Below are 17301 nucleotides of genomic sequence, written 5' to 3' on the forward strand. Positions count from 1 at the left end.
TGTTACACTTTCCAGGGTCATATTCCTATTTTCCAGGGTAAAGCACTATGCGAGTTGTCTATGAGCATTGCACCATTACCAAGCACAACGTGCACATCTCTGTCTAGGTATAAAGGTGGACCCATTGCTGTCCCAGAGATCTTGGCCTGTAAGAACAGCTGACTGGTTATGGAGAGGAGAGATGCTGCCTTACAAAGCACAACTTCTGTAGACATTCGGTAGCATTCAGTGTTTGTGTATCAAACACAGATAAACTGAACCCAGTTTGCTCTTCATGTTCTTCACTGTCTGGTTTCTTCTAGATGCAGCGGAGGAACGTGGCAGGAATTTGAGATCATTTATATGTTTGAGTGAATGATTGGGACTGCTCTGATTTTTCCAGTTGCTCACGTCCTCTGATATTTTTTTTTTATGGGTGAGACTGTTGAAAAGGCATGTGATGATGGCTATGAAAACAGCAGTTAGGCATATTCAGTAATACTTTTTATCAGTCTGTTTACAGTTCAGAGACACAAACTAGTGAAGGCTTAGAAGGAGTTTTTGACTTTGGGTAACATAAAGATGATTAGCCAACCAAAAATATCTCCAGATAGAGCTTCATTCTTCATTTTTTTATCTACCCCAAAAGCTAAGCTTTAATTTCTCAAAGCTGTTTTAACCCTCTTTAGGCTCTGCTGGAAACTTTCAAGCTTATCCCTAAGCAGTTAATGTTAATGAAACAGTGAAGGTAATTAATTCATAAAAGTAGATCAGTTTGCATAAGCTGGTCGTTATTGTCAGTTGGAAACTATCATGATCGCCTGAAGAGCAGTTTGTTTATTCAGACCAGTTTACCATTGTTATGGTAAAAAACCAACCAACCAAAAAACCCACAAAACCACCAAAACTCCCCAAATCTATGAAAAATTTTGCAGTGTCTTTGTGTTGTGGAGAGTGTTGATATCTAGTTGAAGATATCTCTGTTCATTGCAGGGGAGGTTGGACTAGATGACCTTTAAAGGTCCCTTCCAGTCCAAACTATTCTATATGTCTAGCAGGATGGGAGAGTGCTTAAATAGTTATTTTAGCAGCTCATCCAGTCAAGTTCCTGCCAATGCATTGTATGAATGTGCTTTCTCTGCCTTCAGTATCTGAAATTTTTCTCCAATCTGAAAAGCATCTATCAAAAATGTCACTGCCCTAAATACCTCATCTTTAGTCCACTTAGCTCATTTTTCTTCAGGTTCATTTCAGGCACTGTTGTTTCACGGTCACATGGGTGCCTTGCAAAGCTTCTTTTGCCTTGTCTTAAATACCACTGCTCTGCTCTGGTCTTCCCTTACTCCCTACAGATCTGCAACCAAACGAGTTGTCCCATCCAGCTGTTAGAGAGTTCCCAGGTGGGACAGCTGATGGGAAGGGTGAGGAGAGAACAGGGGTCTGTATCCCACTGAATGTTGATGTGGGTAGGGGAGGAACAGCTGAGGCTGATGTGGGATGGCAGGGAGGGAAAGCAGGTTGGTTGGAGCAAGCTTTTAGCTACTGCTTCTGCTAAACTGGAACAAACACAACAGGTCTCAAGAGCAAGTTTCTGTACCATGTCTTAATTCCGCCCGTGTTTTGTTCAGTGACATTTCTTATTCTTCAGAATACCCTTCCTGAAATGTTTTGCAATGCCCTTTGAGAAACCTGACTATTAAACTATCGGTAAAAAGTTTTACTAGATATGTGGAGGGGAATTATTTAAATTTTAGCAAAAAAAGAGAACATAGGGACAAAGAAGTAGAGTAACTTTATTGCAGAATTATCTAGAAGCTACATTTGGCCTTGGTACAATGTTCCACAACCTTCTGCTTTGTGCTTTTGCAACTTCTTGGGTTGTTTTTTTTGTTGTTGTTGTTGTTGTTTTTGTGGTTTCTGTTTATGTTTTTTCCCCCCTTTTTCTTTTTTTCTTTTCACTTTATCTGCATTTTGGGATTGCTGGTTTGTGTTTGGTCTTTTATTTATTTATTTATTTATTTATTGCTGAAGGTATTCATTTGGCGTGCTCTCACAATCTGTAATCCAAAATGCAGTTACTGTGTAGAGGAAAACAAGCGTGATTTTGGTTATATATTTGTTCTTTTCTGAGTTTTTCAATGGCATGACTTAGCAGGTATGTGCTGGCTATTCAGATAGTTCTGAAGAGGTTTGAATGGTATACTTTCAAGGTAGAAGGATTTAAAGCTGGGCCATTATGATTCAATTATGGTTTTTAGAGGATAAAAAAATCACATTGCTGAGTCAAAAAAAGCAGGTTTTCCTCCCATCTGTTCTGGGCTGGGGGGAGAAGTGTTAGATGGTCACATTTTGTTAATCTGGAGAGTTTTGATTGAAGTTCAGAGAAAGCTTGCACATTTTTAGTTGGTGTTAACACAATCACGATGACATGGTCAGAACTGCAACTATCTTTTATTATCTGGAAAAGCATTCCCTGGAGGAGGGAAAATGAAGTTTGAGAGGACTTAAAACATAGTGTTCCACTCGTCAAAATATGTTCTTCACTTGCTCTTACGAATTTATTTTTTTAGAAATCAATAATCTTTCAATTTATTAAAACAAGCTGAAATGGTCTTCCCTCTTCGCTCTTCCTTTTTTTTTTTTAAATTTTGTCTCAACCCTTCCATTAATGTATGGCACAAAGGAATTGAACACAATGGTAGCATAATGACACCTAATATGTTTATACTTGAAAGAACAGTATTTACTCAGTCATGTGGATCTGTCCAGATCAAGAACTCAGTCACAGCATAAAGGGTTTTGGGGTTACATTTTTAACATTCCTTACATAAATGCATCGAAGCTTAAGTATTTCAAGATCAATGCAAGTTTTTTATGCTTCAACATACTGATGGATCTGAAGCAAAAACAATGTGCCGCTCCTCCATTTGTGTTTTGTTGTTCTTTTTTTTTACTGAAGACAGGATATTTGCAGGGAGAAAAGATCTCTAGTGATGCAAGTTACCTTGAGCGTTAGCTAGATGGCACTGAAACACGCTTCTGCTGCTGTACTAAAGTGACTTGTTTGGAGCACAGTCTTTGTTAAATGAAATTTGAGAAATAAAATCTCTCTTAGCTGCTTCTTTTCTTTCTCTGACCCTACGTATATATCTGTAAGTCTTCATCTGTATGTATTCTTTCTTTAAAGCATGGTCCTGATTTTACTTTTCATATAAATTAATTATGTTGTCCCAGAAAGGCAACATGAGAAAAACAGTGCTGGGATTTTTGCAAGCCATATTACATTTTTGGATTTTTATTTCTTTTCAGAATGTGAAAGTCTGTATTTTAACATACAATAACCTTTTCCAGTCTACAGCTATAGAAGGACAGCATGCTTAGCATTAATGACATTTAAAAATACAAATTCTGCATGAACTGCAGTTGTGGGATAAAAGAGAAAAATCACACTCTAAGGAGTTTGCAAATATTCCAGCAATACTAGCTGCATCATCAGAGAAGGTTAGATACTACCCCGCTGTGGGTCCACTGCTGTCTGGCTTTGTAAATGGTTAGGAGATACTCAAAAGACAGGTGAATTCGCATAAAATGATGCTTTCAGATATCTTCAGGATAAAAATGAACAAATTGTAGCACTCAAAAAGCAGAGCTCAAGCGCTTTTTCTTCATCTGTGTTCCTTACCAGGAAAGAATTTTATCCCTGCAAAATCCTTAGACATCCTGCATCATTCTGTACTTACCCACAGTGACTTAAAGAACCTTAACGCACATTTCTGCTGTCTCACCACCCACCTCCTTATCAAGCTGCCACTGTTGTCACTCTCACATTTTTAGAACTAATCTTCCGATATGCAGAACCACTTGTAAAACGAACAGACTTTTACTTATAGGTCTTTCCATCTGTGCCATTTTCTCTTTTCTTTGTGTATGAAGTTGGATTCTACACAGCCAAATTGGTTGTCAGGTTCCTGTGCTTAAAGGAAATGATTAAAAAGCAATAATTGCATCTCGTGGGAAAGCAGCAGGTCACGAGCAAGCACACTTAACATCCTACACACTCATGTTGCAGCTCTGGGCTGGAGGAAACCCCTCCAGGACTGTACTCTAGCTTAGAGTCCAGGCAGAGACAGCCCAGGTTTCTGGGTGCTCTTTTTTAATCTCTTCTCTACCCAGTGTGGAGCCAAATTTCCTCCTAGGTTGGTTTTGCTCCAGATGTTAAAGAAATGCTAGTTTTTTGCTGTTAGTTGCAAAATGCTGTATGTTGGTTGATCTTTTCAATTTGGAAAATCAAAGTTAATGCAAAAAGAAGTTGCCCTTTTATTCAATAAGGTTTGTTTCTGTCAGGATCAGTGACATCTTTTAGAGCAAAGGCGAGCCTCTGTATGCAAAGAATAATTTATTTGTCAATACTTTACTTTCAAGAAGGCACCCTGTGCAGTTCCAGTTGGTGTGTCAGTTTTCTCAGCATTTTAAACTTTACATCTTAGGCTGGTGAGGCTGTTTCACACAGAGCTCTGAGGTATGTCCTGTCTGAACCTTTTCCTTAAAGAGAATGCACCAAGAATCTTTAAAACCTATATAGATTTTTTTTTTTAATACAGACATAAAGTAGTTGTGTTTGAAAGCAGGTTTTGTCCTTGCCTACTTTTGACCTTGCAAGGGCAAGGCTTCTTATTTTTCCCTTGTTTAGATGGATCCTTGTGGTCTCCTATAAGCCTCCAGAAAAGTCTGCCTGTTGCCTCTGGGACCTGGTTCCCTACTTTTCTCAAATCTCCTCATCCTGTCTCATTGCTTCCCACACCTTTCCATGCTGTCCCCTGCACTGCAGCAGCATTTCTCAGTTTGGTGCTCTCAGAGCGCGCTCCCTCCTCCTTCCCAACATCCCACTTGAACCAGTGCATAGCTGCCTGGTAAGACAAGCAGTCAGCAAATGCTAGTCTGACAAGCCACAGCCCTTTAGCAAAACATATGCATACTGTAAACTGTGAGCAATGAATTATACACTTGTAACATCTGTCCCAGTGAGAATCTCAGCTTTCACAGAAAAAAAAACAAAAACCAAACCAATATACATAGTCCTCATGGTTTTGGCCAGCGCTTAAGAATGTAAACCTTTTTAATCTGGGATTTCAGAAAGCAAATAACAAAAATTTAAACGAAGTGGATTTTCTAGCCTTCCAGTTACTTCTGTGATAAGATTCAAAAGCTGACTGTGGGTTTGACAGGAGTGAGGTCAGCCCCAGCTGTTAATGTCCTTGTCTGAGGGAGGTCTGTTGCAGGTGGTAGGAGGTGTTCTTTGTAACTTAACTGTTGGTTTAAATCCCCCTTCATTTATACTTGTAGTGTATGGAAAGTGCGTAAACCTTTCACACAAGCACTTGGGCCAAGATGCAAAGAAGGACGTAGGGGCACAGTTGATTCTAAATTATCCCATTTGCCCAAGTCCAAAAGGTGGGTCTTCAGGTCCTGTTCATCTGTTGCCTGCAGTTGAACAGGGTCCCTAGGCACCATCCTTAAGTCCTTAAGCAGCTGCTTTTAGGCATACACTGAGAAGTTTATGTGCAGAGCTCTTGTAAAGCTTATCCAGGCCTGTATATACTACTCACCTTTACTTCTTTTCCATCAGAGAAGTCAGAGTGCTTTGTCCTGCTTGTGCTCTAGCACACTAGGGCTGCCATATGCACCATGAGCTCTGAGCAATGAGTATGTGCTCAAATAGATACTAAATTAATTAATTTTTCAGTGAGATACCAGAGCTCAGGTCTCCTCCAAAACAAAGGACTCAAGTCATGCTTACTCATGCTCATTGTTGTCAACTGGGAACCTAATCATTGCATTGCATTGCATTGCATTGCAGAATCAATTAACATTGAGAAAAGAAAATGACAGTATCTTTAGGAAGACATGGTCTGTCATAACAAATACAAATTGAAATACGGACATTCTAGTTTTTCCTTGAAAAGGAGGGCATTTCCATGATTCTGGAAAGTCACCAAGCAAAAGGAAGGAAAACACATTGTTTAAAAAAAAAAAATCCAACTGCCTAATTCTTCTATTTGTGAATTTGAGACTGGAGTAAGGCTTCTAAAAACTAAACTTGGCATTTTTTAGAGACTAGCCTAGACAAAACTTCCCCCACAGTGTTGGTTTCTGTGGAGTCCATGCTTATGGCATTTCACTTTCAAACATTTAAGATGTTGATGCTTCTAAGCTGGTAGGTGATTAAAAGTGGAGTCACTGGGGTGTTCAGCATTGTGATGTTTTTATCATTTTCATAATTTTCATCATTTTAATATTAGAAACATTAATCTCAGAAACCACCTCAGACAAACAACCCAGCAATACTGAAACAGTTTGTATTGGAGAAGTACAAATATCACTACAGGGCAGTCTTTACAATTTAGTTCCTATTTAGATACATGAATTGTGGAAGATGTAATTTTTCATAACTAGAAAAATGTCAAGTCCTTTCAGAGGGACTTCTGAAAAATTTAACAGTTGTCATTTCTGTCCCTGCATGTATTTTGGTTAATGATTTTTATGTTCTTGTGCAGATAAGAAGGAATTTTAATGAAAGTTGGAGGTATGTAATTTAAAAATGTTAGCCTTTTCAGTCAAATTTTTCATTGCTGAAATGAATATTGCTAGCCAGATAAATCCATAATATGTGAGTACTCCTAGTCTTTAAAGGTTATCCTCATTTTTTCTCCAAGCAAGGTCAAGAAATGTATTCACTGCATTGATTGGCAAAGTTGAGAAGTGCGTAAATGATTAACAACTTCTGACTTTTTTGCAGCCTAGTTACTGTCTTGAAAATCAATTGAGCGTGGTCAGTCCCTTTCTGTGACATGTCAGGATGCAACATGCTAAAAAAGCCTGATTAGCCTGCCATGCTGATTCCTCCTGAGCCAGAATTCTATGCAGAAAGGGGAGTTTGGAATTAATTACATGGAAATTAGTCACATCCTCATTAGGCAACTGGAAAAAAAACGAATAGAATATAAACCCTTGACATGCCAACAGATGTATATGCCACAGTGTCTGCCCCTCCCACAGAGGGAGGTATATAATAAATAAATGAAAAAACATGTCTGCCCTGTAGGCTAGGAGTCTTGGCACTTTAGTACAAGTTGTAGTAGTCCTCTTTAAGTCCTTTTTTCTTTTCCCTCTAGATCTCCCATAGTCTCCTCTGAATTAGTTTTCTAGTGACTTTACAGGTTTATAGCTTAGTAGATGGAGGGGAGCTGGCAGGAGGAGAATCTCATCATGTTATACGCTGCGGTTACTTCTGTTGTAGCCACCCAGGACAGGCAAAGTTTGGGTCTTTTTTAAAAGACTGGGTCCTAGCCAAACTGCAGTTGTTGTCAACCACTCTGATAGCAGATATTTGCAAGTTCAAAGACAAGGAGAAGGGAGAAAACAGAAGGAAGAGGGGCCACAGAAGAGGTTCTCAAATGAAGAAAGTTTTCTTTCTGTTTTGTTCTCATCTTCAAATTTGTTTCAGTCTCTTTTCCTTTACTTTGTGATTATTTTGAATAGATGTACAGTTGAAGATTTTTCCGCACCCTTCAACTCCACCCCGATTTTTTTTTTCCCAAGTCATACCATTCTCTTTGGGAAAGGAAAAGAACTTGAATTTTTTCTTATTTTAACCCATTACTATTCTTCTTTATGTCTGTATCACAGAAATAGGTTGGAAAAGACCTTAAGATCAAGTCCAACCATTAACCTAACACTGCCAAGTCCATCACTAAGCCATGTCCCTAAGCACTACATCCACATGTCTTTTAAATACCACCAGGGATGGTGACTCAGCCACTTCCCTGGGTAGCCTGTTCCAATGCTTGACAACCCTTTAGGTGAAGAAATTTTTCCTAATACCCAATCTAAACCTCCCCTGGCACAACTTGAGGCCATTTCCTCTTGTCCTATTGCTTGTTACTTGGGAGAAGAGATGGACACTCACCTGACTACAACCTCCTTTCAGGTAGTTTTAGAGAGCTATAAGATCTCCCATGAGCCTCCTGTTCTCCAGGCTAAACAAACCCAGTTTCCCCAGCCACTCCTCACAGGACTTGTTCTCTAGATCTTTCAACAGCTTCATTGACCTTCTTTAGACACACGCTCCAGCAGCTCAATGTCCTTCTTGCCTTGAGGGGCGCAGAACTGAACACAGTATTTGAGGTGCGAATACTCACTAGTGCCAGGTACAGGGGGTCGATAACTTCCCTACTCCTGCTGGCCATGCAGTTTCTGATACAAGTCTCATTGCTCCTTTCTTCTCTTGGTTTCTGATCTTTGTTTCTCACTTTTAAATTATTGATTTCTTTTACTTGTGAGATTTCCTTCCATTCCCATCATATTTATAGCTTTTTACCCCATGTCATCCCCTCACTAAAGTAAAAATTGCTGTCTGAAATTTCCCTGTTTAACATTATTTTAAATTAAAGATGATTTGGGGATTATTTTGGTTATTGCTGTGTGAGGCAAGAATTTGATAGAAGTGTTGTGTATTAAGAAGAGAGTAAATCCCTAGTGTCTTTCAGTTATATTGTGCTAAAAGCCTAATTTCTGCTTTGCACACTGAAAACTGTGCAGTGATGGAGACAGAGTTCTTTTGTAGCTAAAATTGCCCTCACTTTAGAGTTTTTACTTAATAGCAAACAGCACTAGGATAATTGTCACTGGGTTGGTAAAAAACATAATAAACTTCACTGGAAGGGGGTAATATCTTTTATTAGACTAGCTATCTGGTTTTTTGGCCTATTTTTTTCCAATTATAATGTGTACACTTTTCTAGCTATGCTGTTTGCTCTAATAACAGATGCTTTATCTCCCTTCATACCTCACCTCACTCATATGTCAGAACAGTAAGTATTTTGTCTTTTTTCTTAGTGGTATTCTGGCAAACAAGGCTACTGATGGTGGTTCAAAAGTGATTAATTCTTTCAAATAAATTTCTTTGTGGTAGAGTAGTAGCTGAAATTGTCAGCTAAAGGCTACAACCTCAATTTAGCTGGACTTGCTCTATATCTGTCTACCTGAGTATTTAAATCATAATAGTCTGGATGAATTAAGTGGTAGATGATATTCTACTTGGGCTTCCCAGGGCGCAATGTTGGGTCATAGCAGATTTTACAAGAGGTTGGGCATAAAGGTGGACACCATCATTTCCAAAGGCACCGTTGCATTTCAGTGTAGTATCATAGAATCGTAGAACAGTTTGGGTTGGTAGGGACCTTCAAAGATCCTCTTGTCAAACCCTGCACTGCAATGAGCAGGGACATCTTCAGCTAGATTGGGTTGCTCAGAGCCATGTCTGACCTGACCTTGAATGTTTCCAGGGATGTGACATCTACCACCTCTCTGGGCAGCCTGTTCCAGTGTTTTACCACCCTCATCATAAAGAATTTCTTCCTTATATCTAGTCTGAATCCATCCTCCTTTAGTTTAAAACCATTACCCCTTGTCCTGTCACTACAGGCCCTACTAAAAAGTCTGTCTCCGTGTTTTTTTATAAGCTCCCTTTAAGTCTTTAAAGACTGCAATAAAGCCTCCCTGGTGTCTTCTCTTTTCCAGGCTAAACAACCTCAACTCTCTCAGCCTTTCCTCATAGGAGAGGTATTTCATCCACCTGACAATTTTTGTGGCCCTCCTCTAGACCCACTCCAGCAGGTCCATATCTTTCCTGTGCTGGGTACCCCAGAATTAGATGTGGTTCTTCATGTCAGAACAGGTAATAGAAGCATCATCTTGATCTGGTATCAGGTGCATTTTGTCATAGTACTTATGGCAAAACTTTGGAAGAATCTCCACTTTTTGGAGCGCTTTGAGGATAACTGTTCCATCCATGAGGGAAAGATGGCAAAGTGAGTCTTCAGGTGCTTTTGACAGGAGAATGGTGAGCTGATGATGGATCTGTGGGTTGGGCAGATGGTATAAGAAAGCAAATAAACAAAAGTTCCTAAAGTAGTGTTGCTCTCTAAAGTCTTGTATTGTCAAGAAGCCACAGCCTAAATTTACTCGTTAGAAAAAAAAGGGATCTGTGTGTTAGTCCAGTTATACCTGCATTTTGATTTAAGAAGTCTAGCGTATTCTGCTCCATTGTTGTCTTCCCATGCAGTCCTTCATTAGCAAACTCCATAATGTAATCTGAAAGGCAGGTGATTAATTTCTAACACGCAAAGCCCTCTTGTGCCCAATTTATGCATTAAAATTATGGCATTTGAGTTACTATTTTTTAAAAAATTAATTAAAAAAAAATCATTGAAATCAAGGGAGAGCAGTGGATGTTGTCTGTCTCAACTTCAGCAAGACGTTCGACACTGTCTCCCATAACATCCTCATGGACAAGCTTAGGAAGTGTGTGTTAGATGAGTGGACAGTGAGATGGATTGAGAACTGGCTCGATTACAGAACTCAGACGGTCGTGATCAACGGGTCAGAGTCTAGATGGAGGCCTGCCACTAGTGGTGTTCCCCAGGGGTCTGTGCTGGGTTCAGTCCTGTTCAACATATTCATCAGTGACCTGGATGATGGCATAGAGGGTAACCTCAGCAAGTCTGCTGATGATACCAAGCTGGGAGGAGTGGCTGATATACCAGAAGGCTGTGCTGCCACTCAGTGAGTCCTGGACAAGCTGGAGAGCTGGGCTGAGGGGAACCTCATGAAATTCAACAAGAGCAAGTGCAATGCCCTGCACCTGGGGAGGAGCAACCTCATGTACCAGTATAGGTTGGGGGCTGACCTGCAGGAAAGCAGCTCTGTTGAGAAGGACCTTGGAGTGCTGGTGGGCAACAAGGTGACCCTGAGCCAGCACTGTGCCCTTGTGGCCAAGAAGGCCGAGGGTATGCTGGGGTGCATTTAAAGGAGTGTGGCCAGCAGATCAAGAAAGGTTATCCTCCCCCTCTACTCTGCCCTAGTGAGACCACATTTGGAGTACTGTGTCCAGTTTTGGGCCCCCCAGTTTAAGAAGGACAGGGAACTCCTTGAGCAAGTCCAGCGGAGAGCTACCAAGATGATCAAGGGACTGGAGCATCTCCCTTATGAGGAGAGGCTGAGAGACTTGGGTTAGTTCAGTCTGGAGAAGACTGAGGGGGTATTTCATCAATACCTATAAATACCTGAAGGGAGGGTATCAGGGTGATGGGACTAGACTCTTTCTAATAGTGCCCGAAGACAGGACAGGGGGCAACGGGCACAAGTTGGAACACAGGAAGTTCCACCTGAATATGAGAAAAAGTGTCTTCCCTGTGAGGGTGCCAGAGCAGTGGAACAGGCTGCCCAGAGAGGTTGTGGAGCCTCCTTCCCTGGAGACATTCAAAACCCACCTGGATGAGTTCCTGTGCCCCCTGCTCTAGGTGTCCCTGCTCAAGCAGGGGGGTTGGACGAGATGATCTCCAGATGTCCCTTCCAACCCCTACCAGTCTGTGATTATTGGGGCTGGGATGTAGCTTTCATCTGGATTGGATTAAGGGGAGGGCTCAGGTTTGTGTGCAATTGAATTTGGGTCACCAGCATGGTTAGTACTCCCCTGAAGGAGAGAGTGCTGTAAGGAGGCAGGTAACTGCCACAGGCTCCTGTTGAATTTGTTGAGGGAAGTTACCTCTCTGCTTTTTTTGTTGTTGCTTTGCCAGCCAGTGTCTTGCTTCAGGGCACAGTTTTTTTTCTTGTTTGCACTATGGAGTGCTTGACTGTAGGTAACCTAGTTTAGTTCACTAAACCTTGCTAACTTTTTTATACTAAACTATATTGATTTGCTAATCTCTACAAATCTGTGTTTCGTTTTTGAAAACACTTACTAAAAACAAGCCTAGGAGCAACTTTGCTGATTTTTATTTTCTTGGTTTTACTGCAGTAGAAATGTTCAGCGATGTGGGTATCTGCATAATGTAACACATCCTCTTCTAAATCCTGCCTTTTTTTGAATTCCTGAAGAAATCCCACACTCATTAAATAGCTTTCTATTAGGATAACTTGGAGAGAGAACTGCTGTACTTTGGCCTTCCCACTGAGTGAAGTCTCATTATAAATCATCCCTTTATGGCTCCAAAATAATGTGCTTCCAAACTTCACTTGTTAATGAGACTGGAATGAATTTCATAATGACTGGCTGTTTGCAGTTCAGCCACGCTGAGGAAAGACTGTTGCATTTACTTCATCGATGCCTAAAACCCCTTTGCAATGCACTGGACCTACAAACAAGGAATTAGTAAGGAAGGTTGTGTGTGTGTGTGCCTGAATATGTGTGGGTATGTATGTACAGGCAAAATTATTTCCATTTGCACCATTTTTATTTCTTCCTCCTTTTTAAAACAAATGTTTTGTTAGTGGTACTGAAGGTATTTAACAAAAATATGTTCATTAGTTTATTCTAAAATAATATATATTTCTTCATTTTCTTCATAGAAGCGGAATTGTTTTACAGCTAAACTGATTTGTCCACAAATCATTGCCTAGCGGGTAATATTAAAGATATTATTTTAAGCTAAACAAGATAAGGGTGTAGGCTTTCAAATAAGTTTAATGTAATTGGCTAGGGGGCTTCAATATAATTCTTACAGTACCAGTAACTGACCTCTTTTAAATACTTCACCCCCTAATAGTTTGATTGAGAAGTATCTTGGTACAGGTGCACAGGAGATTGCTAACTGCCTCATTTCTTCGTATTAGCTTAATGGGAAGTAAAAAGTCACCACATCAATTGCAATCCCATGACATGAAGTAAATTTTGTTGTCCATGTTCTGCTTCACCATTTTTTATCTCTCTTTATTTGGTTTATTAAGGATTTGGGTTTGCATTACTGAAGTCAGTAATTGCTTTATCTGTAACACTGTCTCTGGGTCAGCACCTGGTACCATAGCACGTGTTTTTAAAAGGGCTATGCTTAAATGTCCTTTTAAATAACCCTTAAAAAGGTATCCAGACTAAAGGTAGAAAGAATTAACACTAATATTTTTTTAATTATTTTCTTCATATTTCATGTGTAGGGAGACAAGGTAAACAACATCCCATTCACGTTATTTTGTTGTTTTTCTCAAATGTATTTTTGAGGAAATTTGCTGTTGTAGTGTTTGCAGTTTTTATTATTTGTTAGATATTCTTATGTTTGTGCATTTCTATTCCTGTGATATCTTTGCAATGTTCTGCACTATCATTGGGTAGCTAGCCAGTGCTGTTTGCTGAAAAAGTTTTGTTTGTTCTCTCTATTCATTTTATAATAGGTATTCATTCCCATTTCTATTTAGTGTATTCAATAGGGAATGAATACAGAAAACTTCCCCAGTAATTAACATAGGACATAGGAAGCTCTCCCTTCTTCAAATTAGTCTTTGAGCATAACCGATTCTATAAGAGACTAAGTTGATCTAATGAAAAAGAGGAACAAATGAAATTGTTATTAAAATGTTAATTTTCCCAGTCTCGCTTCTCTGAGGTCACAGTGCTTACTGGTCGGGTCTTACAAAGGTTGTTCATTTAATTTCTTTTATAATTTTTTTTTCTTCCTCCAATGTGTTTTTCTTCAAATGCCCAAGCATGTATCTCCAGAATTTTATTGCCAGTGCTTCATAGCCACCTGGTTAGCAACATGGGAGGCAAGACTAGGTTAAATGACAAAGGAGGCATGTAGATGTGCTTCAGACTGTTTGTTTTGATCAGGGGTATGACAGGAGTTCCTGTCAACATACTTGGAAACCAAGCTTTTAATCAGTGGTAGTCACCTAGTACTTGTTAACATTCTCTGTTGGCAATGACTGAATCTTAAAGGTATGTGGTTCTCACTGCAAGTCACTTTTTAGAATCATAAAATAATTTAGATTGGAAAAGACCCTTAAAATCATCAAGTCCAACCATAAACATAACACTGCCAAGTCCATCACTAAGCCATATCTCTAAATGTCACATCCGCCTGTCTTTTGAATACCTCCAGGGATAGTGACTCACCCACTTCCCTGGGCAGCCTGCTCTAATGTTCAGTAACCCTTTCAGTAAAGAAGTTTTTCCTAATACCCAATATAACCCTCCCCTGGCACAACTTGAGGCCGATTCCTCTTGTCCTATCACTTGTTACTTGGGAAAAGAGATGGACACTCACCTGACTACAACCTACTTTCAGGTAGTTGTAAGGACTACTTTCTGAGACTGATAGTCATTGCTACATTGCCTTTACCTTCTTCAGTTCTTTGTGGCTCCCATTGTTTGAAATGTGATGCTATTGTAGCATGGAAGAAATAGAAATTATACAAAGATTAGTAGTAGAAATTAGTAGTAGTAGTAGAAATTATCCAGATCATAGGAGGTATCCTTTAGGCTGTTATTTATAATAAGCACTGCATATGAAATAAATGACTAGTAGGTGGCTGATACTGTGAAATTTCTTACTACTTCTAAAGGTACTCACTTCAAGCATAATAGGTGTGCTACTTATGAGTGTGTTTTGCTCATCCTCTCGTACCACCTCATAAATAAATGTATTTTGTGGGTGGGTATAGGAAGGGGGTGGTATTGTTTTTTTTAAATTATTTTTTTAGTCACAACATAGCCTGTATTCAGTTTGTCACACAAATAGGTTCTGAGTGGCTTAAAGTTTTTCCAGTAGAATCTGAAAATAAAATATCTGCACCAAAACCAGCTTTAAGTATTCTTTTTTTTCAAAGAATATAAGTGACTACTTGTATGATCTTAAATGAATCTTTCTTGATAATATAAAGCACCTTCTGAGTTGATAAGCAGGTTCTGTATTTCACGTGGACTTTCAATATTATCTGTGTCTCTTTGAAAATGTTGTAGGTGTTTACTTAGAAGAATTGCAACTAAGTGTTCAAATTTATAGTACATTTTCTTTGTTATATATAGTTTCAAGATAACTTTGCTGCTTGGTCATTTGCTGTATTTTAAAGGTACAACTAAAACACCTCGATTTTTCAGATGGCAAAGGGAAGAACTAAAAACCATGTAAGATGCTGCTTGTTATCCACTGTAGAAACTGACTTTTGTAGCTAGATGGGCTTCCAGCTGATGGATTTTTTAGACCTAGATAGGTTTTTCCATTAAAACTAAAACCAAATTGCTATTTATCCCATGTACAGAAATAGGTTATTGATGACTTCTTTCTACTGGATTGATACAGTTGATTAGTCATTGCCAGAGGCTTGATCTGGGATTGAATGACATTTTTGCTCATAAAATCCATTCCTATTTGCATTAGTCAGTTAAAAAGTATGTGTCTATTTACATTCTTACAATGTGTGGTTTTCTCCTACTGCATATTAAACCAGCTCTTAGACTTTACTTTTCCTTTATTGCCTTCCTATTAGCATAGGAAACTTGTGAAATGTGCCATAATAATTTTTGGCAGTAGGTTTATGGGTAGGACTGCAGTACGTGCTCTAAGAGCCTGTTTTGCTTCCCTTTTTCTTAAGCATGCCTGTACATTGTACAGAAGAACAGAACAAGCTTCCTTTAGAAGAAAAAATACATATCCATCCACTCAGGTGAGCAGGGCTTTAATAAGTTGCAACACTTCGTAGAGCACAAGTAGTTTGAAAGCACTGTCATGTCAGATTTACTTAATACAGTATGGGAGATACAAATGACACAGTGGGCCTCAGCCTTGGGTACTCTTTTTCAGGTGTGCTCATTACTCAAGAGGACAGCCTGGCTATACAGCAGGTATAGCCTTTGCCTTCCCAGTAGGACCCGGGCAAAGTTTCCTTTCTCCTTGGGGCTCTGCAGGCCTACTCGTCAAGCTGCTTGAGCCTAGTGCTGAGCCATGCTGCCCAGCTCAGCCATGCCACTCATCCCTGAGGCTGTCCTGTTTCCTTGTAGTCCATGTGAAAGAAGCAAACTGGTGCTCTTTTACACAACTAGAATTTTCCCCTGGTTCCCTTTGAACTTACATGAACTGCTCTGTCATGTTGTGTGGTTGTCTGTGCTAGTTGGGTGTCTTAGGATGTTGGTAATAAGGGTTTTTAAAATTTTCAAGCATGTTTTTTGTTTCATTATGTATGCTGTTAGCTTTTTGCAGAGTCTTCCTTGGATTATTTACTTTTACTTTTTCCTTAATTTTTTAAATATCTTGGATGTTATCAAGAAGTTACAACGTTATAGTGCCAACTTTTTGAGTCAGTATTGCTGTTAGCTGACTTACTTGGTGAGCTGGAAGTGTGGCCATTAACTGGTGTAAACTGCTGACATCAGTAGCACTGTTCTACCAACCAGAAAGCTTGAACTACTATTGCTGTTGTTGTTATTGATATAGCAAATAGAAACCAATATTTAGATTGGTTGATATTGCACTAAACATCTCAGCACAAAATATCTGTCTATCTATGTGTTTTATTTTTATTTTTGCAACATCATGTATGCATCTATCTGGGAGTAGAAGGATGCTTATGGAGAAGATGAAGAGGGCAGAAGAGGAAATGTAGGAAGAAAAAAAAGTAGTTCTTACGTTATGGTGTCCAGGTTAGAAATAAGTCATTGACTCTGAGATTGTTTTTATTAATATTTTCTTTGTAATTTTTTTTTTACTTTACAGAAGTATTTGTACACAGTAGTTCTTAAGAAATGTGCTCTGGGATGAGAGAATGCCTTAAGGGCAGAGATAGGCGGAGATCACCTTTAAATTGATGGATACATGAAGAGTGCAAACCATTATACTTTAAGATTGAGGGTTTTTTTTTATTGGAGAAAATGGCATGAACGTGTATATTTGCACAACTGGGGAAAAAAGACATATTAGTTTGTAAGCAGTGGATTTTAGAAATGTTCAGAAGGCGCTAATGTGACTGGAGTAAGAAATCCCAAGGATCGTATTAACTAACATTTTGCCTGAGTTGGAGGGAAGCGAACCAAGTGTTAAGACAAAGTGGGAATGCGGGAAGCTCTAGTACTTAATGCAGAAATGACCAGAGCATGGATGGCTTGTACTTTAAAAGGTCACAAAGAGAGAACAGTATGCTTCTTTTGAGTAGAAATGCTGATGATACTGTTATGGTAATCAGAGGAAGTTACACCCAGAAGTTACCTCAAGAGGCCATGCAGTGCAGCATTCTGTCCCTAAGACAGGACTGACAATACTTCTGTCTTTCCCACAAGTTACACATTTAATGTATTCTTAAAGGCAGCATAAAGCTGTAGAGCCAACCTCCATGGCAAATTTTTCCAGCACATCCCTATATCTAGCAGTGGAAAGCATCTCTTCATAGCCGACCTGAGTCTTCCTTTCTTGAACTGAAGCTTATTATTCTTATCCTTTGGACATGGATATAGATAACAGATTATTCCTTTCCTGTTTGCAGCAGTCATTTATGTACTAG

At 39.3% G+C, this 17301-nt stretch overlaps 1 protein-coding gene across 2 annotated transcripts in view; it reads left to right on the forward strand.

Moving 5' to 3' along the window:
• The window catches only part of TMTC2 (transmembrane O-mannosyltransferase targeting cadherins 2), a 260675-nt gene that overhangs the window by 125184 nt on the left and 118190 nt on the right, over nt 1-17301 (forward strand). Inside the window, exon 3 of one of the 2 annotated variants that reach the window (XM_064450359.1) lies at nt 15403-15474. The exons of the other annotated variant lie outside the window; for it this stretch is intronic. Coding sequence (XP_064306429.1) covers nt 15403-15474 — 72 coding nt within the window. The remainder of the gene's footprint in view (nt 1-15402; nt 15475-17301) is intronic. 2 annotated transcript variants of the gene reach the window in all.

The sequence above is a fragment of the Phalacrocorax carbo genome, chromosome 1 (assembly GCF_963921805.1).
Source record: "Phalacrocorax carbo chromosome 1, bPhaCar2.1, whole genome shotgun sequence".
Taxonomy (NCBI): Eukaryota; Metazoa; Chordata; class Aves; order Suliformes; family Phalacrocoracidae; genus Phalacrocorax; species Phalacrocorax carbo.